This window comes from Myxocyprinus asiaticus, chromosome 3, assembly GCF_019703515.2.
Source record: "Myxocyprinus asiaticus isolate MX2 ecotype Aquarium Trade chromosome 3, UBuf_Myxa_2, whole genome shotgun sequence".
In the NCBI taxonomy this organism is placed as follows: domain Eukaryota; kingdom Metazoa; phylum Chordata; class Actinopteri; order Cypriniformes; family Catostomidae; genus Myxocyprinus; species Myxocyprinus asiaticus.
In genome coordinates, this window is record NC_059346.1 from 27,995,943 (window position 1) to 28,022,141 (window position 26,199).

Genomic DNA, 26,199 nt, shown 5'->3' on the forward strand with positions numbered 1-26,199 from the left:
GCAGCATCTAGTGGCTGGAATGAGTCCGCTCTACTGACCACTTATCGCCATGGACTCGATCCCAACCTGCGGCTGCATCTCTCATCATATGACAACACCATGGGGCTGGAGCACTTCATACAATTCTCCATCAGAGTAGCCAACCGGATGAAGAGCTGCCTCAATGAATTACCCACCTTGCAGTCCCCGCCTTTCCCTTCACTGAGGTCCCCTCACCACTCTCCAGAACCTAGCAGCGAGCCCATGCAGATGAATGCTTTCCATCTTTCCACTGTAGAGCGCCAACGCCGGCTGAGCCAGGGTCCGTGCCTGTACTGTGGTGGTAAGGGACACGTAATCTCTGCGTGTCCCACTCAACCTCTCCATCCTCAGTTGAGCCACCTGACCACAACTATGGTCAGTACTTCTCCTTTAGTAACCTGTGTAACACTTACAACTCCTGATATCTCTCTTTCAGTATCCGCACTACTCGACTCGCAATTTCATCTCGGATGCGCTCTGTCACCAACTCCAGCTTCAAAAACGACCCTGCGAACACAAGCTTCAAATCCACTCCATAATTGGCAAGCCCTTAGAAAGAGGTTTTATTCGTCACTGCGTGGGTCCTGTAAGACTCCAAGTGGGATGGCTGCATAACGAAGACATCACCCTAATGGTTCTGGAGAATTCCACCGCAGACCTCGTATTAGGGCGTCCCTGGCTTATACAACATTCTCCAGTCATCTCCTGAATGGGCAACGTTCTGAAATGGGGGGCCTCAGTGTTTCCCTGCCTGCTTCCCAAACCGACTCACTCACAGACCCTGCATGCCCATCAGAAACTCTTCCCCTCTCAATGTCAACACCACCACCATTGAGAGCCCTGCCAGTACAACCCCTCTGGAGATCCCTTCCTGTTATTCACACTTCCGGGACGTCTTCTGCCCTTTACGTGCCTCACAACTACCACCTCATCGACCATGGGACTGTGCAATAGACCACCTCCCTGGTGAGCCAGTGCCCTGTGGCAAAGTCTACCCACTTTCCATTCCCGAGCAGAAGGCCATGGAGGATTATATCAAGGAGGCTCTCAGCCAAGGTTACATCCGATATTCCACTTCCCCTGCTGCTTCGAGTTTCTTCTTCGTGGCTAAGAAGGACGGAGGCCTACACCCTTGCATTGATTACTGCTCCCTCAACAGGATTACAGTTAAGTTCCGGTATCCACTTCCCTTCATCCCAGCTGCCTTGGAACTGTTGAGAGGAGCCACTGTTTTCACCAAGCTGGACCTTTGCAGCGCTTACAACCTCATTCGAATACGGAGGGGAGACGAGTGGAAGACAGCCTTCGTGATACCTACAGGCCACTACGAGTATCGGGTGATGCCGTATGGCCTGGTCAAAGCCCCCTCCATGTTCCAAGGCTTCATGAATGAGCTGTTCCGTGAGTATCTCCAACGATTTGTCCTCGTCTACATTGATGACATACTGGTGTACTCTCGGAACATGACCGACCATCGTCATCATGTAGCACTCATGTTGGAAAAGCTGAGGGAATACCACCTGTACCTCAAGGCTGAGAAGTGTTCTTTCCATCAGACATCCCTCCAGTTCATTGGTTACATCATCAGCCCGGAGGGCATTCGAATGGACGAGGGGAAGGTAACAGCAGTGCAATCCTGGCCCACTCCAACCACCATCAAGGAGCTCCAGCGATTCCTAGGATTTGCCAACTTCTACTGCCACTTCATCATGAACTACAGTACCCTCACATTCCCGCTGACCTCTCTTCTCCGATCCAAACCCAAATCTCTCTCCTGGACCTCCGAAGGTTCACACACCTTCCAACTCCTGAAGGATGCCTTCACCTCTGCTCCACTCCTTGTACACCTAGATCCGAATAAACCATTTATCGTTGAGGTAGACGCCTCCACCAGCGGTGTGGGAGCAGTCTTGTCTCAGCAGCAGGGGAAACCACCGCTACTTCATCCATGTACCTTCTCCAGGAAACTCTCCCCGACGGAGCAGAACTATGACATCGGGAACCGAGAGCTGTTGGCAATTAAACTGGCCTTGGAGGAGTGGCGGCATTGGCTGGAGGCAGCACAACATCCATTCCTGGTGCTCACAGACCACAAGAACCTTGAGTATCTCAGAGAGGCTTGTCATTTAAACCCCCACCAGGCGAGATGGGCCCTCTTCTTCACTCGCTTTAACTTTACCATCTCCTATCGTCCAGGTGACAAGAACACCAAGGCAGATGCCCTTTCCCACCTTTACGCTCCAGAGCAAGGCACAGAGGAACCGCATACCATTTTACCCCCACATGTCATAGTAAGTCCCATTCAATGGTCCCTGGACGATAGTATCCGCGAAGCCTCTGCCACTGAACCAGCTCCGTTGGGATGCCCTACCAACAAGACCTATGTACCCTCCTTTCAATGTCTCACACTCATCGACTCCGTACACTCCTCCTTGGGCACTGGCCACCCTGGGACCAATAGGACCCTCTCGCTTATCCAGGACCAGTTCTGGTGCCCCCACATGGTTCAAGATGTCAGAAGGTCCATCCAAGGATGCCCAGAATGTGCTATATCCAGAACACCACGACAACTACCGACTGGCAAACTCCTTCCTTTGCCCGTTCCTCGCCGACCCTGGTAACATCTAGGGGTCGACTATATCACAGACCTTCCTCCCTCTGAGGGTTTTACCTGCGTGCTGGTAGCTATAGACCGTTTCTCCAAAGCCTGCAAACTGATCCCCCTCAAGGGTCTGCCCACCACTCTGGAGACTGCAGAGTACCTCTTCAACCACGTGTTTCGGAACTATGGGATCCCTGAAGACATCGTTTCCGACCGTGGTCCCCAATTCATCTCCAGAGTCTGGAGAGCCTTCTTCTCTCTCTTGGGAGTGTCCATCAGCATCTCATCTGGTTACCACCCACAGAGTAATGGGCAGACAGAAAGGAAGATTTAGGAGGTAAGCCGTTTCCTTAGAACCTTCTGTCATCGCCGCCAGAACCGCTGAAGTCGCTTCCTGTCCTGGGCCGAGTATACAAAGAACTCCCTTCGTCAACCCTCCACCAACCTCACACCCTTCCAGTGCATACTCGGTTACCAACCGCCTCTCTTCCCCTGGTCCGGCGAACCATCTGACGTCCCAGCAGTCGGCCACTGGTTCAGAAAAAGCGAGAGGGTCTGGGACTTAGCACACCACCACCTGCAACGGGTGGTGCGCCACCAGAGATTCCACGCCGATGCCCGAAGATCTTCTCCCACCAACCAACCTGGGCAGAAGTTGTGGCTCTCCACAAGGGACATCAGTCTGCATCTCCCCTGCAAAAGCTAAGTCCCCGTTACATTGGTACCCCCCCCAGCCGCTTGTCTTGGAGGACGGACCGATCTACGCAGTCCGAGACATTCTGGACTCCCGACGCCACAGGGGTCATCTCGAATACTTCATAGATTTGGAAGGTTATGGTCCAGAAGAGAGATCTTGGATTCCTCGAGATGACATCCTGGACCCGACCCTACTCTCCAACTTCCACGACGCACATCCTGATCGTCCAGCTCCACGTGGACGGGGTCAGCCACGGCGTCGGGAAGCACGTCCCTCTGGAGTGGTCCGTGGAGGGGGGGTAATGTCACGGATCCTTCTGACCCATCTACCAATTTCACTCAACCCTCTCACTCTCCTGAGTACTGATCACCCACACCTGCCTCCAATCATTGCATCAATCAACCCCTCTATATAAACCTCACTCCCCTTCCATTCTGTGTCTGGTCTCAACTTTGTGTACAGACTCACTTACCTGTATCTCCAGCGTTAAACACCATCACAATTCCTCTCCTCTCCAGCGACTCTTCTACTCCAAACGTTTCCTCTCCAGCGACACCAGTGTTCATCTCCTCAATGCAAGCTTCGTTGCTGCACACCCTCCACCTCAAGGAAAGTCACCATCTCTATCAGCATTAGTCTTCATCACGTCTATCATCACTGCATCCCAGTACTGTCACATCTTCACTTACCTGCTGTCTTTGTATGTCAATAAATACCTGCTTGGGTTCAAACATCATCCTCGAGTCTGAGTATCCGTTACAATTATACACATTAGGTATGCTTTAAGTGAAGTGACAAAAGTAATGTCTTCTAATAAACATCCATAAGATATTCTTAAATGGTTAAAAGACATTACAAGTCAAGCTTGTAAAATGTAACTTATATGCAAATGCACAAAATACAAAAGGAACACATATTCAATGTAAATTTTGAGACAATAAGAAAAACACTTCTAAAGCTACAAAGTGAAAACTTATCAGTAACTCTCATTCGAGAAAAAAAAATGTGTTGATCACACGTGTAGCCAAATCTTTGTCACTTCTTATAGAAAACACACCAAAGAACACACACACACACACACACGTTGGTGTGGCTATCCTTATGAGGACTCTCCATAGAAATAATTATTTTTATACTGTACGAACTATACATTCTAACCCTACCCCTAAACCTAACCCTCACAAAAAACTTTCTGCATTTTTACATTTTCAAAAAAACATCATTTAGTATGTTTTTTTTTTTAAGTGATTTGAATTATGGGGACACTAGAAATGTCCTCATAACCCACATTTACCGCATAATACCCTTGTAATTACCAGTTTGTAACCTAAAAACAATGTCCTCATATAACCACCCAAACCCACACACACACACACCCACACACACATCAAACTGATTATATACTGGACTCTATTCAGCAAACTTTAATATTTGTGCATCTTATTTGGAGACTTATTTTTATTTAACTTTCATGTTATATGTTTGACTTGTAATGTATTTTATGTTACAAGTTTATCCATAACGGCTGTTTAAAAGACATTGCTTTTGTAACTTAAAGCAGACAAAGACCATTTTTAATTGTATATGATCACTTCATAAAGCCTTATGACAGCTTTTGCATGACAGCACTTATCCAATTGGTACAATCTGCTTATAAAATGCATGTTGATTGTGTTATATTGCATTAAATTTTTTAAGGTATAACTATGAAGAAGTGAAGTATAATAATGTATTATAACTGTAGTTACAATTACTTATGAGAAGTTAGCATATAACAAGATGTATTATGAGACATTATGAATGCAGTATGATGCAATATGGGCTTCACAGAAAGTGTTACCAAATGTTTTTCTGGCACATATGTATAATTTTTTTTTAAATGGGGCCAGTGAAAATGTTGTCAGGGAAAGTAAAAATCTGAACTTCTGGCCAAAGTGGGCCAGCAGAAAAATGTTTGAGCCCTGGAATGACTGCTTTGATAACTCATAAAGGTGGTGGAAGCATGGTGCTTAAACATGAATGGCATGGAATGATTGAGTAATCAAAACAACAAGAAAAGTGAAGGACGGTGAGTCATATTTGTTTGCATAATAGTTGCCCATTCCATCGAAAGGAAGCCACCATATTGTCCACTGCTGCCACGTACCTGCAGGTTCTCAGTGTCCAAATTCCTCCTCTTAACCTCCAGCTTTGTCAGCAGCATTAACTCTGCCTCTATGAGTTTTATCTATGGATACAAGCATACAGTGGATGTGTGAATGGCCCCATGGAGGCATGGCAAAACACAGCCACCTTTTGGGTTCTGTATTATGAAGACTGCATCCAATGAGAGGTGGGATGTGAGAAGTGTAGAGAACCAAAAAGCAGGAAGGGGTAGAAAATGAGATTTTTGCCTGAATTACTAGAATAAGGCTACAGTATCTTAAACATTATTACCTAATAAGTTGACTTACAAAGTACCCACTGAATATCCTTCTAAAATTTTTTTGTTAAATGAAATTTAATATAAGACATTTGAGTTGGTAAACAAAATCATATTCCTTTATATAGTCTCTAAATTCAAAGAGATCTCATCCTCAGAATTTGCTGAAGTGAAATAAATCTGATGCTTTTCTATTTGCTGGGGTCTCATTCATTGAACCTAATGGAAACTTTGAGCAACATACCTGATTGCGAATGTAAGCATGCACACTGTCCTTCTGGAGCTGAAGGGCTTCAAAGGCGGCTTTCTGCATTTCCTCCTACAGACAAAGAGCCAATCACAGACAGGGTTATAATAACACACAGAGGGTAAACTCATTTTGAATAACCACTGACCACCAACTAAGTCAATATTTCACTAGGCCGACAATGTTCCTCTAATAATATCTATAGTATTCCATTATCTAATTTTGCCTTTGGAACAAATAGATGGAGGGAGAGACAACTACTGTTTTTTTTTAATACAAACTGTTATATACTGTATATTCAGGGTCCAAAATTAACACACACCAAGCATCAAATATGAGTAATAATTGGCCTGTAGCTTTATTAGGAGTTGCAACACAATGCTTGGATTAAAGCAAATTGTAAGAACGACAGTTTGACCCTCGCTGATGTAAGTGAAATGCGTGGTTCCTTAAATATATTAGAAACAAAATCACGTTACAGAGAAATGGAAACTGTTGTTCCCGAATATGATTCTGTGACAATGACCTACACTGTTTGTCATTAATATGCAAGGAAAACCAGCTAAATAATTCCATTGTCATAGGGACAAAAATAAATAATAATGCAACAGTTTCATGGCCAGTAAGAAATGTTTATGCCCAGTCATTGGCAGGGTGACAAAAAGTTAATTTTGGACCCTGTGTATACTGTTTTTGTAGGTTACTGAATGCTTCTAGAATATTTAGTTGAGAGTAATCACCTCTTGAAGGATCTTACTAATGGCTTTTCTTTTGTCTAGCTGCTGCAGGCACAACACTTGGACAAACTTCTTATCCAAACAGTCCAAACTGAACAAATAAAAAAAAAGAAGAGAGAAAGTTTAAGATAGTTTAGAAGTGAAATAGAAAAATATCACTGCATTTTCAGTTTAGGAAATGCAATTCAGATTGAAAATATTAAAACAACACTGCAATAAAACTGTTAGGCAGAATTCAAATCCATATATTGGTTGCGGAATCACACCTCCTGCTGGCCTCAGAAACCATCATCTGTTTCTTGGCTTCACTGGCCTCCTGCAGTAACTGAAGAGAGTAGCTCTCAGACAGCATCCTCTGCATGGCACCTGCAAACACACAGTCATCTTCAGCACCACTGCAAATACCTGAGTTTCTTCTTAAATGTGACTTTTGGGCTATTGCCACTTTTTATTAATAGAGGCAGAAGAGAGAGGACAGGAGATGAATGGGTTAAGAGAGGGGGAATGGAATCGCAACCTGACACTGTTCAATGGATTCGAACCTGTATCTTATATATGAGCACCACAGCTCAATTTGTCTGGAGTATGTACGCTAACCACTAGGCCAGGGCCCCAACCAAAGACCTGCGTTTCTAATTGCTCATTACTAAATATAAGACCAAGTCACCAAAACTCACTTGCCACCTCTTTCTTTCTCAAAGAGTCAGCTTCTTCCTGTGTGATGGCAGTAAGGTGCTCCATTCGTATTCTAAAAAACAAAAAACAAACAAAACACATTCATAACTATTTGATATATATTCAATCAATAAGATAAAATTTTCTGCGTGTGTAACTTTTTGCAAAAAGTAGAATATCTTACAAAAAGCTAATTTCTGATACAGAAAAAAAGCTCTGTCCAACCTGACTTACAGTTAACTCTGAGCCTGATTTCTGACTCTGAGGAATAGTTCACCCAAAAATTTAAATTCTCTCATCATTTACTCACTCTCATGCCATCCAAAATGTGTATGACTTATTTCTTCTGCAGAAGACAAACAAAGATTTTTAGAAGAATTTCTTAGCTCTGTAGGTTCATACAAAGCAAGTGAATGGTGGCCAGACCTTTCAATCTGAAAGAAAATCACATAAAGGCAGCATAAAAATAATCCATATGATTCCAGTGGTAAGCGATATGATAGGTGTGGGCGAGAAACAGACCAATATTTAAGTCCTTTTTTACTATAAATCTCCAATTTCACTTTCACATTCTAGAAGTGACAGCGAAGATTTATAGTAAAAAAAGGACTTAAATATTGGTCTGTTTCTCACCCAAAGTGATCGCACAAAAATGTTTAGGGAGTGACAACCTCAATTAAATGCAATTGCAATGATTGAAAAGCGATAACCATAGCAACGCTTCAGCTTAACCAGTTTCGTGTTTGCTATTTTTGAGCAAAAGGATTCTCCACCAGAGATGTATTATCATCCAGCAATGTTTAGTTAGCTGCGTCTACAGAATCACAGTGTATTTATATTCACGCGCATCACAGATGCTTTTAAACAGTGCGCATGCTCTCTCTGGACTGTAATGTACGGGTTACCCCAAAACTGGGCTGATGAGAGAAACTACAGATGAGAGACCGACTGGAATATATGAATAAATCAAGACACATACCTCTGTTTGTGTGATTTACACCAGAGGTCGGACACATCTCACCTGTGCTATTGATCACGTCATTAACTAGTTGTTCAGTTCGGTTCTGCACACTGTGTGGAATTTCTGAAAATGCAGTTGCCACTACCTGAATTTTTCAGGAATTTATTCGGTTGTAGAATGCGGCCGTCACTCCCGTAAATTACCGAACTGTGTGTGTACAAACAGGATTAAGCACTAAAAGGTAAACTGACAACCAAATTTAGTTGCAGTGTGTACGTGGCCATATATTAAACCATTGGGGTTCATGCAGATTACTTTTATGTTGCCTTTATGTGATTTTTGGTGCTTCAAAGTTCTGGTCACCATTCACTTGCATTGAAAGGACCTACAGACCTGAGATATTCTTTTAAAAATCTTTGTTTGTGTTCAGCAGAAGAAAGAAAGTCATACACATCTGGGATGGCATGAAAGTGTCTCAATAATGAGAGAATTTTCATTCTGGGTGAACTTTCCCTTTATTGGGAGGGGTCAATAGCACTATGTGCTGTAGATCAGCAAAGTGAAAACAGCTCAGAAGTTTCAGCTAATCTGGACTGTAGATTTCTTAAGTGGCTCCATTAGTTAGAGGGAAATTCACATAGCAAATGCTGTATTGATCCAATTGATGCAATTTCCACTCACCGGTCCTCCTCCAGAGCTTGCAGAAATGCAGCACTCTTTGCCTGTCTATCAAACACAAACACACAGAGTGAGAATTAAAGTAAATGACTGACCCTGAACTACACAATACTAATGGACTGAGTTAGCATAATTAAAGCAATAGTGGCTCTACTGTACAAAAAGTAAGATATTTTAGAAAGTGCCCACACTGTGCCCTCACCGTTTGTTATGAAGCACAAGGTCAGAGACACGGCTCATGATAGTGTTCTCTGTCTGACGCACTTTATCCAGCATTTTCTGTCTCTCTGCTTCCTGGGTCTTCTGCTGCTGAGACACACCTAACTCCAACCGTTCCTGCTCCTGAGAGAGAGAGAGATATCTTTCTGATAATAATGCAGTGCTTTATTTAACTCAGAAAGTCGGAATTTCCAACATCCAATTAAGAAAAGTGCAGTGGAATGCCCTTTGTAGTCGGACTTTGGAAAATTGTGCGAAAATAATCAACTCCAGGTGCAACATTACATCATAATAAAACCTGTCTAGAAAACCTTTGCAGAGACAGGTGTTCAAAATATGGTAAAATATAATGTATTTCGATAATCGTACACCTGTACAACAAATGCTAGTACTGCAGCTTCGTTTATCAGTATGGCTGCTAGGAGACATCTTTTGTTGAACAACTGCTAAGCTAACGGGAGCATAGCAGTCTTGTTTGCCTATGTGTCATCTTCCGAGCATTAGGCAATGGAATGCCTTTATTGTCGGAGGTCAGAGATATGTAGTAGAAATTTCCCACATCCGACTTTTAACGGAACGCAGCATTAAGTCATGGTAAAATAAAAATGTGCTTTCATTAGCTTGCAGCTTCAGATTGATGTTCTGCCCAGTCACACTAAGTGCAAATCTACAGTGCTTAATTTTGTTAGGTCAAGTGGTCTATATATATATATATATATATATATATATATATATACAGTATATATTTATAAAGCAGATAGTTATGGCACTAAAAACTGATCATATAAACCAGATTTAAATCCAAAGAAAAAAATAACCAATATACACGCTCCTGTGACTGTACACAAAATGAATTTTAAAATAGAATCAATCGAATTAATTTTAATTGATTTGTTACTTGGCTACTGTAAACAGCCTACAGTTAGAATAATAAACTATATCACTTGGAGGAAGAGTTCTTTTAGCTATGCTTTGCATTGTGCCTAAAAGGGACAGTTCATCCAAACATGAAAATTCAGTCAATTTACTCACCTTTATGTTGTTTCAAATCCCTATGACATTCTTCCTTTTGTTAAAAAAAACAAAAAAAAAACAAAATAACAACAGTTGTTTGCCAGAATACAGAATGTCAGTCACCATTCACTTCACCATTCATTGTATGAAACAAAGAAGTAATGAAAGTGATGGTGACTGAGGCTAACATTATGCCTAGCATCTCATTTTGTGTTCCATGGTAGTCATTCAGGTTTTGAACAACATGAGGGTGAGTAAACGATGACAGAATTTTCATTTTTGGGTGAACTATTTCTTTAACGGTCATAAAATAACTGTAACACAAACCCTGTTTATTATGCTGTATCTAGTTGGCATGGTTACCTGTTTGACAGACATCAGGACGTCCTCTTTGCGGGAGTTGTTGAGGAAGAGGAGTTGAGTGTGCTCTCTCTGTTTCTCTTCTAGCTCTTTCTCAAAGATCAACTTTTCCAGCTGTTTCTGCTCCTAGTGGAGGAACAGAGAGAAAGAGATGCAAATAATACTTGACAGGAAGATCCAACAATAACACAGAAATATAATCAAACATACCTTTTTCTTTTCATAGTCCATGAATCTGCTCTGCAGTGTCAAAGAGAATATAAGATATAAGCAAGTTCTTATTACATTAACAGAGAAGATGGCACACAAATGCTTTTTGTTGACCTTTTTAGAAACTTTCCTCATTATTTGAAGTATTGAGAACTCGAAACAACCTCTACTATAGCAATAAATCACATGGGGCACAAAACAGATTGAACCACCCTAAAAGGCATCTTGGGCTTACACTGACACCTAGCGGCTTGGATGCAGCATCATTTAAAATCAATAGTTTTCAGTTTCAGATGCCATTGTAGAAATTTAGTATTAATTGTCAGCCATGATTACTTTAATCAATGAGTGAAAGTGTCAAATAACAGGACGGTTACTGAGATTAAGCGAGAAGTATTCGGGTGGTCATGTGATTTTAAAATGGCAGCCCCCATTTGCGAACCCTCTCCATGTAGAATAAAACAGCTTTTATAAGGTTACTGATCTGACTGGAGTCTGATTTTTAAATGTGAGTGCACCCTTAACCATGGTAAAATCACAGTAAAACACAGCCTTGAGTGACTTATTGCTTTATACAATGCCGCCAACAGCAATGTGATAAAAGGCACCAATTGATAATAACAATCACAATAAATAATTTTTCTCCCAATTAACAATATTAGGCTCATCCAGTTAAGATTTTTGAGCTGCATTATAAAATGTATTTTATAATTGAATACATAAATAATGAATGAGATCACTGACTGACCTGCCAGGCCATCTCCTCCCCGTCAACACAATCCACATCTTGCCTTACTCCATCATGTTCCAGCACTGGCAGGAGATACTGGGATGGAGGACAATACTCCAGATCCATCTCTAAACCACATCAAAAATCTGAATTAACCAAACAAACAAGGTTTATAAAATGTACTTTCACGTGGGGTTACATAAGTAAACATTTAACCTGAATGTATCTTTTAAAGAGTTGAAATCATGTCACAAATACTTTTAGAAACCGATGTGTCTGGCAATGTTTAAAGTGTCTGTGGGGAGCTTTGCTAGGCTCAGTGTCTTTGAAAATGGATCCCCACCTGAACACAGGTAGCGCTGCACTTCCTCTGTGCCGCTCATACACACTGACACAGGAGGATAGCTCATAACATGTGCATCCAGAATCAGGCTCTGCCATATAAGTAAACATAAATACGGTTGGGTTGTCTTTTCAGAGTTTGATTAGATACTACACAAATATATTCCAACATCATTATTAAACCTTTATGCTACATAACAGGACACTCACTTCCAGAGTGCGAACAGAAGCCAGTTCTTTGGGCAGTTCTCTGATGCTGTTCTCACTTATGTCCAGTGTACGCAGGCTGCTCATGCGACCCACAGACACAGGAATCACAGTAAGGCAGTTCCCTGTATCCATTATAACATTTAGTTAATTTAAGAACACATTCCTGAGAGTTCATGTGTTATCTCTTGTTTTTGCCTTTTTATGTTTCTATTTTCTCTTTTCCCCACTTTGTGTGGTATAAGGGATCCTTTGTAGTTTATCAAGCCACAATATACACTTAAATGTTAAATTAACCAAACTCTAGACCAGTCAAAAGACTGTCAAAATCTCATCAGCGCAAAACGAAGCATAATACAAACCTTTCACATTAAGTGTCTGTAGATGCCGTAGATCACCAATAGAGTCTGGCAGCTGTTTTATAAGATTCTTTTCTATATTCAGCACCTTAGAGAACAAATCAATGTTTTATTTAAGATTCAAGAGGCCATGCTATATTGTAAATACAGTTATGGCTAAAGTGCTTTGTTAGGTATGATTCACAATGGAGTTTCACAATGTAGCGCTGCCTCGAGTGACATTGCTTGTATAAAATTGTTACTACAAAATAGAAATATTAAGGATGCAAATTATCATTAAAACTTTAATTACATAAATTGAATTACATAAAAAAAATGTTATGGTAAGAGCCATCCTTTTACTAGAAGGTATAGTCTCTGACATGTAAACATAGTCTTTAAGTTAATATTTGGACCATATGGGTGCTGCACAGTGTTAAAAACAGTATATAGGTGAACAGTTGTTTCATGTTATAGACATTACTACATCATGTATTTTAGCATGGCTTGAACAATGCATTGACAAATCAGCATCCAGCACAGGAACTGTATTATAATTTGTATCAATGGCACTGTTTGAATCCACATCAGCTTTCTTCATATACAATAAATTTACCTGCAAGGACAAAAGCTTCCCTATGTCATCAGGAAGTGATGTGAGTTTATTTTCATGCAGGTCCAACACCTTAAGAATGGACATATAGAGAGATATTATAATTGGATAGAAGTGCAAGATGAGAAATGTGTTGCAGCTGGTGTCATCGATCAATTTCTCTCACCATCAAAGTTGCTAAGTCACCAATGCAGCAACCTTTAGGTACAAGTGACCTCAAGTCATTTCCATGAAGAATTAATACCTACAGTTAGGTCGAAAAGTGCTGTTAAAAGTCTGCTTAATCTGACCACAAAGAGAATCAAACATTATTGTTCTGCTAGTGAAAATAGACTCACTTTCTTCTGAAGTACTTTACACATGGAGAAGGCACTGGAGGGGACCTGCAGACAAGCAATCAAAATGTGTTAAAAAGTTGCGACATGACCTGAAGCAATGTGGCTACCAAAAAAAATCAAGGTAGAATTAGAAAGCAACAAAGAATATTGTAGTGGAGGTGAGCAGCATTTTTGGTTATAGTCTCACGCACATACGTATGCCCAGAAGTCTCCGAAGTAGAGTCCAATTCTCAAATCTTTTGACACAAGTCCAAGTCAAGTCTCAAATCCCTTTTAGTAATAGTTTTCTATGTACTGCAGGTTAGATTTATTACAGAAATAGTTCACCCAAAAATGAAAATTCTCTCATCATTTACTCATCCTCATGCCATTCCAGATGTGTATGACTTTCTTTCTTCTGCAGAACACAACCAAAGATTTTTAGAAGAATATTTCAGCTCTGTAGGTCCATACAATGCAAGTGAATGGTGGCCAGAACTTTGAAGCTCCAGAAATCACAAAAAGGCATCATAAAAGTAATCCATAAAATTCCAGTGGCTAAATCCATATCTTCTGAAGTGATATGATAGGTGTGGGCTAGAAACAGATCAATATTTAAGTTCTTTCTTACTATAAATATCCACTTTCACTTTCAGAATGTGAATGTGAAAGTGAAAGTGGAGATTTAGAGTAAAAAAAATTAAATATTGATCGGTTTCTCACCCAAAGCAATTGCATCGCTTCAGAAGATATAAATTAAACCACTGGATTATGTTTATGCTGCCTTTATGTGATTTTTGGAGCTTCAAAGTTCTGGTCACCATTCACTTGCATTTAAAGGAACTACAGAGCTGAGATATTCTTCTCAAAATCTTTGTTTGTGTTCAGCAGAAGAAATACAGTCATACACGTCTGGGATGGCATGAGGGTGAGCAAATGATGAGAGAATTTTCTCTTTAACCCTGTTAGAGGATAATTCATTTCATTTATTAAAATTATTTATTATTTTTAAGGATTTCCTGGAAAAGTAGTACTGCTGTGGAATAGAGGAGCAAATGACAGTACATTCTCACAGGACAACAGAAAGTGCACGAGAGACACTTTTTTGTCTGAATGGTGTGAAATTCAGAAAATATATTTCTATTCGTAGACCTAAAGATAAGTTTTGTTCACAAGTCTCAAAGTCCAAGTCTAAAGTCAATTGCCTAAAGAGTCAATTTTCCATTTCTGGTCTGAGTATTCAACCCACAATTGTGATTTATTATGTAAATACTGATTTGCTGTAATTAAGGTTTCCATAACTCACCTCTGAAAGATCACAGGTAGAAATGTCCAGAATGTCATCAGCACCTGCTTCTTTGGCCTGCACAAAACATAGATGTGTGTTAGGGTCTCAAACAATGTGCTATAACTGTTTGTTGCTATATAAAGATTCACTGCTGATCCTTGAGACAAATAATCTCAAAACTATACACAAATGTGGGCACACTAGAATGCAGTTACACGAACTAAGAAACTCACCAAGCACAGCTGGTACTCGAGGCGTTTCTTGGAGTCCTCACTGGGTTTCTTCTTTTTAGAGAATAGAAACATCCTGAAGCCAGTGAATTAGTTTTTGTTTGACTGGTTAAAACTCCACAACATCCACAAAAGCCACCGTCTTTCCAGTTTGACACTTGATTGACTAATGTGCTGTCAATCCGATAGAAACAGAGTGGGGTAGAATGAAGTAATAATATTACTAATGCTTTCAATTATTACAAACAAAAAATATTGATATTGCAATTAACCAATTTACTCACTTGTTCATTCTCTCTCTCTCACCCACACAGTCACAATCACTCAGACATTTATATACGAATGAATGACCCATATTATGTGACTTAGATTTGATCGATCTTAGTTTGGAAACAGGGTAATGTAACATTAACGATCAAAAAATGGACATACCTGACGCGAAAAGACGAATACACGCGATATACCGTTTGTGAAACTCCTTATTTGTTTGATAAAATATTGGTTCCTTGAGACATACCTCCAGACGTTCTCAATATCAATTTATTGTCCAGTGTTGACAAGTACACTCCCTCTCGAGCATTAACACAACAAGCAGGAACAAGTTCTCGGACGTTGTGAATGACGTAATGCTTCGCCGCAATGTGAATGGCTGCTCAGTTCTCGCGATACTTCGTGATCTTTATATACGCAGTGCAACACATCTTTAGCCCTTTTCTTTTTCACTTAGACGGTGAAGGTGCAACAGTTATCGGTCGTCCCGAATCCGGGTTCATCCGACACCCTCATCCATTCAAGCTAAACTGAGCTCAACATCAGCTGATACACCATGCCTCCCAAATTCGACCCCACCGAGATTAAAGTTGGTATGTGTGGAGTACGGTAACGTTTTCTTGGGGTTGACATATTTATGTCCGAGCGGCCATGTCTGCGCCCAGGCCTCGCGTGTTATGGAGAATACAATGCTAGCAGGTGAACTTACAGTTGTGTACATAAACGTAGGACTTAATCGAAGCATTAGAGTGTCTTGATTATTTGATCGGAAACCGATACTTATTCGTAAAGCATGCACTTAACGATGTCTTAACTGTTATTGGTAGCGTCTTTGCTAGTTTTAGCGAGTCCAAGGCGTGATTTGAATAACGTGTCGTTCAGAAGTGTATGTGTGAAACGTATCGATTACATTTGGACTGATATAGTAATCGTTGAACCGAGCTTTTGGGTAAGTTTACGCTGATCCACGTGGTATAGCTGGATCCCACGTGCGTCCTACATTTCAATGAGCTTGAACGGGATAACGGGAGTGTTAATTATGCTGGATCGGGAAAGCATTAGACGAATGAGAAGCTGAGGAAACTAGCCTGATGCTAGCAAACACAATTTAGCAGCGACTATATAGCCACGTATATTTCAATATAAAATGTCAGGATTGATTTGACACCAATCTGGTTTCTTATAAAAATGATCTTAAACTCATGGTACTTGTATACATTTATTTAGAAATTGAAAAATAGAACGTAGGGGTGGGCGACCTACCGGTATACATGATAAACCGGTAGAAATTTGGCAACCGGTATACATTTTGGATTATTGTATGTATAGTGTTAACTCAAAATCGCCACCGCGTGGCAAGACGTGCGCCTCATTGTATTCACGTCACACAAACGCGGTACACGTTCTGTGAAATGGAGGCAGGCGGGGCGGCTTCACGGGAGACTGGGAGATCTGAAGAAACGGGGGTTTTCATGTACTGACCTTTTTCAGCAGTCGCTCAAGCGAAATTTCGGGCAGCCGAAGCAAATTCATTGACCTTGTAGCATTCTGAATATGCGTCTCATCTCACACACGCAGATGTGTATCACGTGATTGTCTCTCGCGAGTCCTCTCCAGCAGTCTTCCTGATTGTGCTCCACAGACAGAAGAACGCAGAGTGTGTGATCACTGACGCTACTCAATCCGGTTTCTCTTAATCACAAACAAACCTAAATTATTCTTAGTTTTTACCTTAAAGCGATATGGAAGTCAAACGGCGAGAGAGCCTGACATTCTAACCAACACTGACGAGGAAAACGGCTAAATGTCATGCGCCAGAAATTGTGTAATCGGTCATGCGGATTTTAACTACACGCCACCCTTAATAAAATTCAGTTCTAATAATGTTAGATATTAGAAAACAAACCTGCTTTGCTTTCCGATATTCAAATATTGTGTACAGAGATGACTAGGACTAAAGTGTTATCAAGGATAGGAAGGATATTTTTTTTTACTCAAGATTATTTCGTTTGTTGCATTGCTTTCAGAAGATGTCAAGTTTCTTGAGGAAAGTTTTATAATATTAGTCAACAACATCTGACTGAAATATGAAATTTAGCATTGTGGTAAGGTTGATTTTGAATGCTTATTTTTTTTAATGACTACTTTAAAGAGCACCTATTATGGTTTTTCAAATATTACCTTTAATGTAGTGAGTTATATAGCTGTTTGTGAATGTAAAACAAAGTCTTAAAGTTTCAAAAATCAAAGTGCACGACAAATGGAGTTACTGACTCAAAAGAAAGAACCGATTCTGAACACCTGAAACGAGTCGTTAGTAATTCCAGACTTACTGTACTAACCTAGTAATTTGGTAACACAAAACCCGCCTCTGGTCTTCATTGGCTGCTCGCGAACAGCTTTGTCCCGCCCTCAAACACTACACTAAGCAGTAAAACAATCACAACAGACTGGGACATCTGACCAATCAGAGCAGAGTAGGCTCTCTGAAAGGAGGAGTTTAGAAGAATCATGTAGAACAGATCAATTGAACGAGTCGTTTTTGACACTGGGGGAATAAAAAGGTAATGCTGCAGTTTAAATTGAGCAAATTAAAATGTTTTTGGATGCATGTAAATCTATTGTATGAGACATTTTAAACAACATTAGGCACGTTTTGGGGGCAGTGGTGGCTCAGAAGTTAAGGTTCTGGGTTACTGATCAGAAGGTTGGGGGGTTCAAGCCCCAGCACTGCCAAGATGACACTGTTGGGCCCTTGAGCAAGGCCCTTGACCCTATCTTCTCCAGGGGCACTGTATCATGGCTGACCCTGGCTTAGCTGGGATATGTGAAATTATTTCATTGTATATGTGCAAATGTGTAATGTGTGAAATTAAATTATTATTATTATAAAAAACATAAGTGTAAAGAGAAAATGATTCATGAGTATTTAATTCAATTACTGGATAATCAAAAAAAGGCATTGCGATATTATTTTATTTATTTTTGAGATTTAGCTGTAGTGATATCATTGATTATAAAATGAGTGAATTCGTGATAAGATTTTGGTCATATCACCCACCCCTAATAGAACATGATTTTGGTCAAATCCTTATCCAGATATCGCACATGACTGGAAAAGGAATGGAAATTCTTTAGTCAAAAGGTGTGGTGTGGGAACCTTGTTAAGGCTTGTGTAGAAACGGGATGATTCCTCCTGTACATGTATAAATGCTTAATATCAGTAAGTCTTTTTTTTTTTAAGTTGATTTGGCATTTTTTGCTGGCACCTTACAAAATAAACCAATGTTTGATGCAAAAAAAAAAGTACCATCTATGATTCCTTTTATCCATTTAGGAAATATAAATGGAGCTAATGCTATGACAGCCTTTGTTGGACCTCACGGAAAAGTGAATGTTTTAGTATTGTTTTTTGTGGTAAAATGGTGTAGAATAAGTACAGTCCCCACCCCAAGTCTTTTTTAGTGTAATTCAGAGTTCTAACTGTCCTGCTCTACAGATTGAATCTAATGGTGATTTATAGTGAGAATGTGACTTGAACTGATCTCTCAATATTTTTTATTTTTTTATGCAGTGTACATGAGGTGCACAGGAGGAGAGGTTGGTGCCACTTCCTCACTGGCCCCCAAAATCGGACCTTTGGGTCTTGTAAGTGTCTTTTGCCATCTGATTTCGACAATTAACGTTTAGATGTATATGGTCCTGCTCTTGTATTTGTAGAGCAGCTTCCCGCCACTATGCTAGTCTGTGAAAGTGACTATGTATAAATCCAGTGGAGGCTGATAATGACCCAGCTCTAGGAAGCAGGGCTGCCCAACCTAATGGGCAACTCTGTGCCGAAAGGCCTGGAACACACCAGTAATGTCACAGAGCTGTAACTCTATTCTGTGCCGCATGTTTATCTTTCATTGTCTCTTCTCAGTCCCCCAAAAAGGTGGGTGATGACATCGCAAAGGCCACCGGTGACTGGAAGGGCCTGCGTATCACTGTGAAGCTCACCATCCAGAACAGGCAAGCAGCGGTGAGACCCTGAAGTCTTTAGTCTGTGTGCCAGCTCTTGAGGTCAGCTACCACTAAGATATATTTACAAGTTTTGTACTCATCCCAGATTGAAGTCGTGCCATCAGCCTCTGCCCTCATCATCAAGGCCCTGAAAGAGCCTCCCCGTGACAGGAAGAAGGTCAAGAACAGTAAGTGACCTTCACCCTACTTGAATACACAGTGTTGTAAGAATAGTCTCCCTGTGTGACTGTGCTGACCTTTTGTGGTTCTAATCTGCAAGCCACCCGCCACCATGCAAGTCTGTGAAAGTGACTTGTGTATGATCCAGTGGTGGCTGATAATGACCCAGCTCTAGGAAGCAGTGCTACCCAACTTGATGGGTAACTCTGTGCCGAAAGGCCTGGAACAAGTTCATAGGGAAATAAGTGATGCTTTCAAGTTGTATTTGCTGCCTTTTTAGAGACTAAAATATAGGGGTTTTGTTTTCTCTCTCTCTTTTTTTTAGTTAAGCACTCTGGGAGCGTTACCTTCGATGAGATAGTCAATGTTGCCCGTGTCATGAGACCACGCTCTATTGCCAGGGAGCTTTCTGGTATGTAGTTCTGCAAATGGTAACCTTTTGTTGGGTTTATGCATTTTAGAGATTTAATGGCCAGCCTCCCGCCACTGTTCTTGTCTGTAAAAGTGACTACGTATAGTCCAGTGGAGGCTGATATTGACCCAGCTCTAGGAAGCAGGGCTGCTCAGTTAAGTGGGTAACTCTGTGCCAAAAGGCCTGGAACATGTGTAATAAACATGCATGGAGTTCTGTTGCTAAGATAAACCTGCTCGTCTCTGCTTCGCAGGTACCATTAAGGAGATTCTTGGCACAGCTCAGTCTGTGGGCTGCACCATTGATGGTCGCCCACCCCACGATGTTATTGATGACATCAACAGCGGCAAAGTCGAGTGCCCAGCTGTAAGTATGAATACCTTTTTTTTTTCTTTTTTTTTTTTTCCTTTTTAATTACTTGGTTTAAACTGGACTTTATTCTTTCTTGCAGGAATAAATGCAATGATTGCAGACAAAAAAATAAAAGTGGTTCATAAAATTTAAGTCTTTGTGATTCTTGCTTGCATTAATCAGTTATCATGGATGCAAACTCATGAGTAGTGAAAGTCATAACAGGTGTTCCAGATGTATAATTTGTTTTGGTTTAAAGCTTGTAGGCCTTTTTCTTTTTTGATTTTCTCCCCAATTTGGAATGCCCAATATGCTTTAAGTCCTCGTGGTGGCGTAGTGACTCGCCTCAGTCCGGGTGGCGGAGGACGAATCTGTTGCCTCCACGTCCGAGACCGTCAAACCGTGCATCTTATCACGTGGCTAGTTGAGCACGTTACTGCGGAGACATAGCGCATTTGGAGGCCCACGCTATTCTCCGCAGCATGCACGCACAACTCAAAATCAAATCACTTTTATTGTCACACAGCCATATACACAAGTGCAATGGTGTGTGAAATTCTTGGGTGCAGTTCCGATCAACATAGCAGTCATGACAGTGATGAGACATACCAATTTACAATAACATCAAATTAACACAGCACAATTTAAAGTCTAATGTACACAATTACAACACAATATACAAATAACATACACTACAGTATACAATACACACAATATAGATACACATTATACAATAAAAAAGTATATATACTGTATATGTACAGTAGGTTGTATTGTACTGTATTGACATTCAGGCTGTTGGTTGATAGTAAGTTGTTAAGAGAGAATATAATTTATGACAGTCCAGTGTGAGATGTAAGAGTAATAAAGTGCAGTGCTGATGTATTTTGATCGTGGGAGATCAAGAGTTCAAAAGTCTGATTGCTTGGGGGAGGAAGCTATCATGGAGTCGGCTGGTGCGGGTCCTGATGCTGCGATACCGCCTGCCTGATGGTAGCAGTGAGAACAGCCCATGGCTCGGGTGGCTGGAGTCTCTGATCCTCAGCTTTTTCTCACACACCGCCTGGTATAGATGTCCTGGAGGGAGGGAAGCTCACCTCCGATGATGTGTCTGGCAGTTCGCACCACCCTTTGCAGGGCTTTGCGGTTGTGGGCGGTGCTATTGTCGTACCAGGCGGAGATGCAGCCAGTTAGGATGCTCTCTACACTGCAGGTGTAGAACCATGTGAGGATGTGGCGGTTCATTCCAAACTGACTCAGCCGTCTCAGGAAGAAGAGACTTCACCACATGAACCACATTTTTAGAGATCATGATGAGGTTACACCATGTGGCTACCATCCCTAGCAACCGGGCCAGTTTGGTTGCTTAGGGGACCTGGCAAAAGTTTGTAAGCTTAAACCTTTTGTGGCAGGGCCGGGTCGTGATTCCACACACCTGGCCCTAATTGACTGATTAGCCCGAGAGGGATAAAGGCCGACTGGAGATGGCAGTGCGACACCTGTGTGTTTGTGTCTTTTGGTTTAAGCCAGTTCTTGCTGCCTCCTTTGCACTGTTACACTGAATTATAGACATGTAATGAGTGGATTATGTATTTTTAATGCTGTACTTTGCATATTTGAAGCAGCACAACAGTCATGCATGAATAAGGGATTTAAAGAATGTTAAGCATAGAAACTGAAGACAATTTAATTGGAAGACTTTATTTTGAAAAAAGGGTACATGTATTCAATATTCCAAAACGACACAAGTCTCGAATACAAATGTGTATATAATAACAATGTACAACACAAGCTCAGGCATGTCACTTACGGCTGTTGACTTGATGACAACCTTTGCCATGGTATTTTATTTTTTTCTTCCTCAATCCCTGAATTAAGAGGTTTACAGAATGTTTCACTGAGACTCTTAAAACCTCTTTATGAAAAAGCTTTTATTGCTAATTAAACCGTAAACACATTTTTCCTCTTCCTGGATCAAAGCAGCTTATTTCAGTAAAGTGTTTTATACAAACTTATTGACATCGCTGTTAGATGCCTCAAAATGGGATTTAAGAAGATTGTGCAATACCTGTTGTGAGACTTTACTTGCTATCTGCAGAAATTATGCAATGTTAATCATACAGCTGATCAATTTAAATCTATTCAAGAAATGTGAAACAGTATTCAGTAATATAGGCTTTATGTCCAGACAAAGTCACCACCTTATCCTTTCCCAATATTAATGTGGAAACTACTATTCTTTGCCATGTATTATAGAAACCAGGACGAATTGAGCAAATGAATGAAACAATCCTACAGCGCCTCAGTTCTCAACATCCTCTTCCTCTCCTTCATTCTCCCCATCCTGATCATCATCCATGTGATCATCTTCCTCTTCATCTCTACTTTTGTCATTCTCATCTGTGTCATTCTTCTTTTCCTTGTCCTTGCGTTTCTGCTCCGATGCTTCCTTCTTCCCTTTCTGACCTTTCTTGTAAGCTGTTAAGTAATAAGTGCAGTCAAATAATTCAGTGCTGGGTCAATATCCTTCTCAATAGTTGATCCACATGAAGTACAGGCTATGCACATTAATTAATCTTGTGGTTTTATTGCAGTAAATTGGTTAATTCAGTAAAAGCTCTGCAACAGTGGGGAAAATAGTAGGTCAAAAATAGTAAGGTTTTACACGTAGAATTCTACATTACAGCACTTACCCTCAAGTGCTGCTCGCAAGGGTTGTAAGAAACGCTCAAACTCCATCTCTTCCATAGCTGCCATCACATCTCCAGCACTGAGTGTCTTCCTTTTTGACTTCATAGCAAAACTGTTAGCACTGATGTCACACAAAAAGGGAAATCACACATGGGCAGGTTGGCAGCATGGATTTTATACTACAAAACTCAACTTGTCTTTATACTGGCTTACTTACCAAGATGTTGCATAGAGAACGAAAACACTGGCTGCCTGAGATATCGCTCTTCTTGCCTCCTTAGACACGTTTACTCCCTCTGGCAACTAAACAAAAGGAAGACATTACATACTTAATGCCAAAGTAACACTAAAAGCCCAGTTTCTTAATGGAGGCAAACTGCCATTTTCTTTTACTTAATTTTCTATGGTTTACATTTAGATATTTCACCCCAAATTTTAAACTACGTCATAATTTGACAAAATTATTAACCCTTATGTTGTTAAAAACCTGTCCAAAAATATGTTAGGGCAATGAAAGACGAACATTCTGCCTTTGAGTTCCACGAAAACAACAACAACATGAGGGTGAGTAAATGATGACAGAATTTGTATTTTTGGGTGAACTATTCCTTTAAGCTGCTGTTAAAATTTATAAACTATCTGTGATGACGACACTTACTGCCTCTTTGATAATCCGCGTTATGACAGCATTGGGAAGATTGAGGTCCTCCGGTCTCTCAGCCATCTCACCGACTACACACTTAAAAGAGATAGGACTCTACGATGAAATTTGTTTTATATAAACTAATTTTTGTCAAGTAAAACAGAGATGCCAGCGCGCGGTGCGATGCTCATTAGACGGTGTGATCAGATGTCATTCAGAATTACTGTACTACGCTCCCGCGAAAACTGTTAGCCTAGCCGTCTCACTTTTCTAAGAGTAAAGTAACTAAAGTTACCATTTTAGACGATAAAAAACCGTGAAATAAGGAATCTCGCTATCTCAAATGTGCATTAGATGTATAACGGAACGATCTGTCCTCACATCAACTCTAAATGCAACGACAGAACGTGAACAAAAGCTAGTTTGTTTTACTGTTTTGCAGTCCGCTTCTTTATCCAAACCCATGCGGTTCACCTTTCACCTCTAACCACTCTGCCCTGACGTCACGAGTGCCGCCAACCAATAGGAAGCGTTTGCGTCCAAAGCCCCTCTCTGGGGCCGTTCAGACCGAACACGTCCTTGCTAAAATAAATAAAATAAAACTCGACGCAACGCATATAACAGAACGCATTTGTCTCGAGACGCCTTTAACACCTGAGATTATTTTCGACTTGACACTGCGTCTAAAAAACGCGGGGCGTTTAAACAAAAGCTGGTATTGGCGTAACGGTCAAAGACGTTTGTTTAGCTTATTGGAAAAAACATAGAGCGCAGACGGACAAAAAAACGAGTTCGGTGTGAACAACCATTATGGCAACGAAGTTGTAAAATTGACTATAACTTTACACAGTAAAAGTTAGTAAGCGATTTTATCACACTAAAATCATGTTAACACACATATTGTTTATGTCTTGTGGCTATACTTCTGAAACAGTGAGTATTTTAATGTTTACGGATTGGCCCCCATTCACTTCCATTGTAAGTGCCTCACTGGAACCCAGATTTTTTTTTTTTTTTTTTAATAAAATATTATGTTTATTTAAATGCATATTATGCCACAAATGCTGTCGATTGAGCTTAACTTGTATTGAACCAGGACTATTCCTTTAAATTATGAAAAGGTGCACATTGTTATGGTTTTGTGGAATGAGTAATGACCCATGATTTATCAAAGCAAAACAGAAATATAACTGAGTAATTACATTTTCAGAGTTAATTTCATTTGGCCTGACGGCTGTTGTTTTTAGGCCACTTTTCAGTACAAACCATCTGGAAGACAATTAAATCAAAAGCTGGCAAACGGTATCGTTGACCTGCATGCTAGACCGTGTGAAGTGTAAACTCCATGTCAGAACGGACCCCAGGCATTACAAACAGAATAAGAAAACTTTTTTCTTTATCAAATTCTGCCTCTTTGCTCCTCTTACCGCAAAAGCATTCCTCTTAAATCTCTTAATGTGTTTATTTTCATATCAGCAGGGCTTTATAAAGCATGTACAGTAGTTACGTATCCATTCAGAGCAGCTGTAGTTTAACACGGAATGTATTACAGCAATTTCATGCTCTTGTGAGTGTTAATGATCCCCAGTTATGGCATATGTTTCAAATGAATGTTTGAAAATAATGCTGAATGAATGTGAAAGAATGTGTGATTCTTTTGAAACAGATGCTTTTGCGAGATGATTTTCGTGGCATGTTGCGATTTATTAATATTTAACTAGAGATTTATTTTGGCCTACTGTTTAAGGATACAATTATTAATAACGAAGCGTATAACGGGGTATATGTCTAATGAAGAGGATTGTATGGGGTGAGTTTGTAAAGGAGAAGTTTCACATCTCCATGTGTGGTCCCCTTGAAATAGTAGTTCAGGGTTTATATCAAATTGCATGTGGATTTTTCCATCACTAATCCAATCTACACAGACCCATAAAGAGGAAAGTTGAGGGGTGTGAAGTCTTTTCACATTCATAGCATTTTATTACTTGTCATACTATTGTGTCACCGTCAACTCTGGTAAATGGCACATAATTTCCATGACAATTTTTTCTTTTTCTTTGATGCACATCAAATGTCTTGAGGTTAGCCTCATATATTAGCTCATAAAGCACTTAACATTTAATACCATGTTGTCTTTTTATAGAGATTTGTGAAGTTTCATTTTTTTTCTTCACACTTGATGATGCGATTCCTATAGGTTGTTAGAAGTTTTTTTGATGACTAATTAAGCTTTGAATATCACTGTTTGCATGGACTTGGTTGCAGTTTGAGTCTGTGAAGAGGAGTTTGTTTGGGTAGGAGAAACAACAGGGAGCTAGTTCAATCCAATATATGATTCTCATATGTTTGGACACCAGTGTGAAACAGCAACAACAAAATATTAAAAAACTCCAAAGGAAAGCTGTGACATCTTATATGATTCTATAATTACAAGGAATGCTAAATCTGGCCACCATAAATTTAACTGGTCACAGAATTGAAAGAGAGCCTGGAGCCTTTTCACTATGGCCAGTTCTCTTTATCGATGGCCAATCAACAGATGCATACATACTAACATTCTTAGGTATCTTTGGTAGACTTAAAAGGCATTTATTCTAGGACTGATAAAAAAGGGTAAGATGTTTTTATGCATCTCTGGTATCGTTCATGGTGGTAGTGTGTTGCATCAACACCAGGTGTCACTAATCATTTTGACAAGGAGTTTTAATAGCTACAGTGTTAAAATCTCTCTTTCACTCACAA

At 40.4% G+C, this 26,199-nt stretch overlaps 3 protein-coding genes and 3 non-coding genes across 9 annotated transcripts in view; 4 read left to right on the forward strand and 2 right to left on the reverse strand.

Annotated features, from left to right (window-relative positions):
* LOC127417419 (E3 ubiquitin-protein ligase LRSAM1-like) overlaps window positions 1–18,748 on the reverse strand; it is a 24,954-nt gene extending 6,206 nt beyond the window's left edge. Inside the window, exons 1-19 of one of the 4 annotated variants that reach the window (XM_051657479.1) lie at window positions 16,661–18,748; window positions 14,912–15,082; window positions 14,697–14,753; window positions 13,412–13,456; window positions 13,240–13,317; window positions 13,077–13,145; window positions 12,485–12,569; window positions 12,126–12,247; window positions 11,917–12,007; window positions 11,592–11,701; window positions 10,844–10,873; window positions 10,637–10,759; window positions 9,243–9,382; window positions 9,044–9,088; window positions 7,404–7,474; window positions 6,993–7,092; window positions 6,730–6,817; window positions 5,987–6,061; window positions 5,467–5,547 (exon numbers count right to left, since the gene is read on the reverse strand). In XM_051657479.1, the coding sequence (XP_051513439.1) occupies window positions 5,467–5,547; window positions 5,987–6,061; window positions 6,730–6,817; window positions 6,993–7,092; window positions 7,404–7,474; window positions 9,044–9,088; window positions 9,243–9,382; window positions 10,637–10,759; window positions 10,844–10,873; window positions 11,592–11,701; window positions 11,917–12,007; window positions 12,126–12,247; window positions 12,485–12,569; window positions 13,077–13,145; window positions 13,240–13,317; window positions 13,412–13,456; window positions 14,697–14,753; window positions 14,912–14,983 (1,482 nt within the window). In that variant the 5' untranslated portion in view covers window positions 14,984–15,082; window positions 16,661–18,748. Of the gene's footprint in view, window positions 1–5,466; window positions 5,548–5,986; window positions 6,062–6,729; window positions 6,818–6,992; window positions 7,093–7,403; window positions 7,475–9,043; window positions 9,089–9,242; window positions 9,383–10,636; window positions 10,760–10,843; window positions 10,874–11,591; window positions 11,702–11,916; window positions 12,008–12,125; window positions 12,248–12,484; window positions 12,570–13,076; window positions 13,146–13,239; window positions 13,318–13,411; window positions 13,457–14,696; window positions 14,754–14,911; window positions 15,083–15,340; window positions 15,511–16,660 lie in introns of those variants that run through there. The other 3 variants (XM_051657485.1, XM_051657471.1, XM_051657494.1) reach the window with 3 other exon arrangements.
* Window positions 15,604–20,276, forward strand: rpl12 (ribosomal protein L12). Its single transcript, XM_051657596.1, has 7 exons — window positions 15,604–15,771; window positions 18,753–18,826; window positions 19,101–19,199; window positions 19,287–19,368; window positions 19,686–19,772; window positions 20,026–20,138; window positions 20,224–20,276. The coding sequence occupies exons 1-7, from the start codon at window positions 15,735–15,737 to the stop codon at window positions 20,227–20,229; spliced, it is 498 nt and encodes a 165-aa protein (XP_051513556.1). The 5' UTR covers window positions 15,604–15,734; the 3' UTR covers window positions 20,230–20,276.
* On the forward strand, window positions 18,907–19,034 carry LOC127431338 (small nucleolar RNA SNORA65). The gene has a single exon (XR_007895576.1). It is a non-coding gene; the product is annotated as a small nucleolar RNA SNORA65 (small nucleolar RNA).
* LOC127431340 (small nucleolar RNA SNORA65) lies at window positions 19,464–19,591 on the forward strand. The gene has a single exon (XR_007895577.1). It is a non-coding gene; the product is annotated as a small nucleolar RNA SNORA65 (small nucleolar RNA).
* LOC127431331 (small nucleolar RNA SNORA65) lies at window positions 19,840–19,966 on the forward strand. The gene has a single exon (XR_007895573.1). It is a non-coding gene; the product is annotated as a small nucleolar RNA SNORA65 (small nucleolar RNA).
* Window positions 20,277–21,805: 1,529 nt separating the features above from the next.
* Window positions 21,806–23,950, reverse strand: pole3 (polymerase (DNA directed), epsilon 3 (p17 subunit)). The gene is made up of 4 exons (XM_051657608.1): window positions 23,473–23,950; window positions 23,032–23,117; window positions 22,817–22,935; window positions 21,806–22,601 (listed from the first exon to the last, which is right to left on the reverse strand). Exons 1-4 carry the CDS (start codon window positions 23,536–23,538, stop codon window positions 22,426–22,428), a joined length of 447 nt encoding a protein of 148 aa, XP_051513568.1. The 5' UTR covers window positions 23,539–23,950; the 3' UTR covers window positions 21,806–22,425.
* Between the last annotated feature and the right edge of the window lie 2,249 nt (window positions 23,951–26,199).

Excerpts from the sequence above, each read along its gene's own strand:
- pole3 (XM_051657608.1), bottom strand. The coding sequence starts at position 23,538 with ATGGCTGAGAGACCGGAGGACCTCAATCTTCCCAATGCTGTCATAACG. Across the intron at positions 22,936-23,031 it reads GTTCTCTATGCAACATCTTG|TGCTAACAGTTTTGCTATGA; the intron begins GTAAGTAAGCCA and ends GTGTGACATCAG. Across the intron at positions 22,602-22,816 it reads CTTGCGAGCAGCACTTGAGG|CTTACAAGAAAGGTCAGAAA; the intron begins GTAAGTGCTGTA and ends ATTACTTAACAG.
- rpl12 (XM_051657596.1), top strand. The coding sequence starts at position 15,735 with ATGCCTCCCAAATTCGACCCCACCGAGATTAAAGTTG. Across the intron at positions 15,772-18,752 it reads CCCCACCGAGATTAAAGTTG|TGTACATGAGGTGCACAGGA; the intron begins GTATGTGTGGAG and ends TTTTTTATGCAG. Across the intron at positions 19,200-19,286 it reads TCCAGAACAGGCAAGCAGCG|ATTGAAGTCGTGCCATCAGC; the intron begins GTGAGACCCTGA and ends TACTCATCCCAG.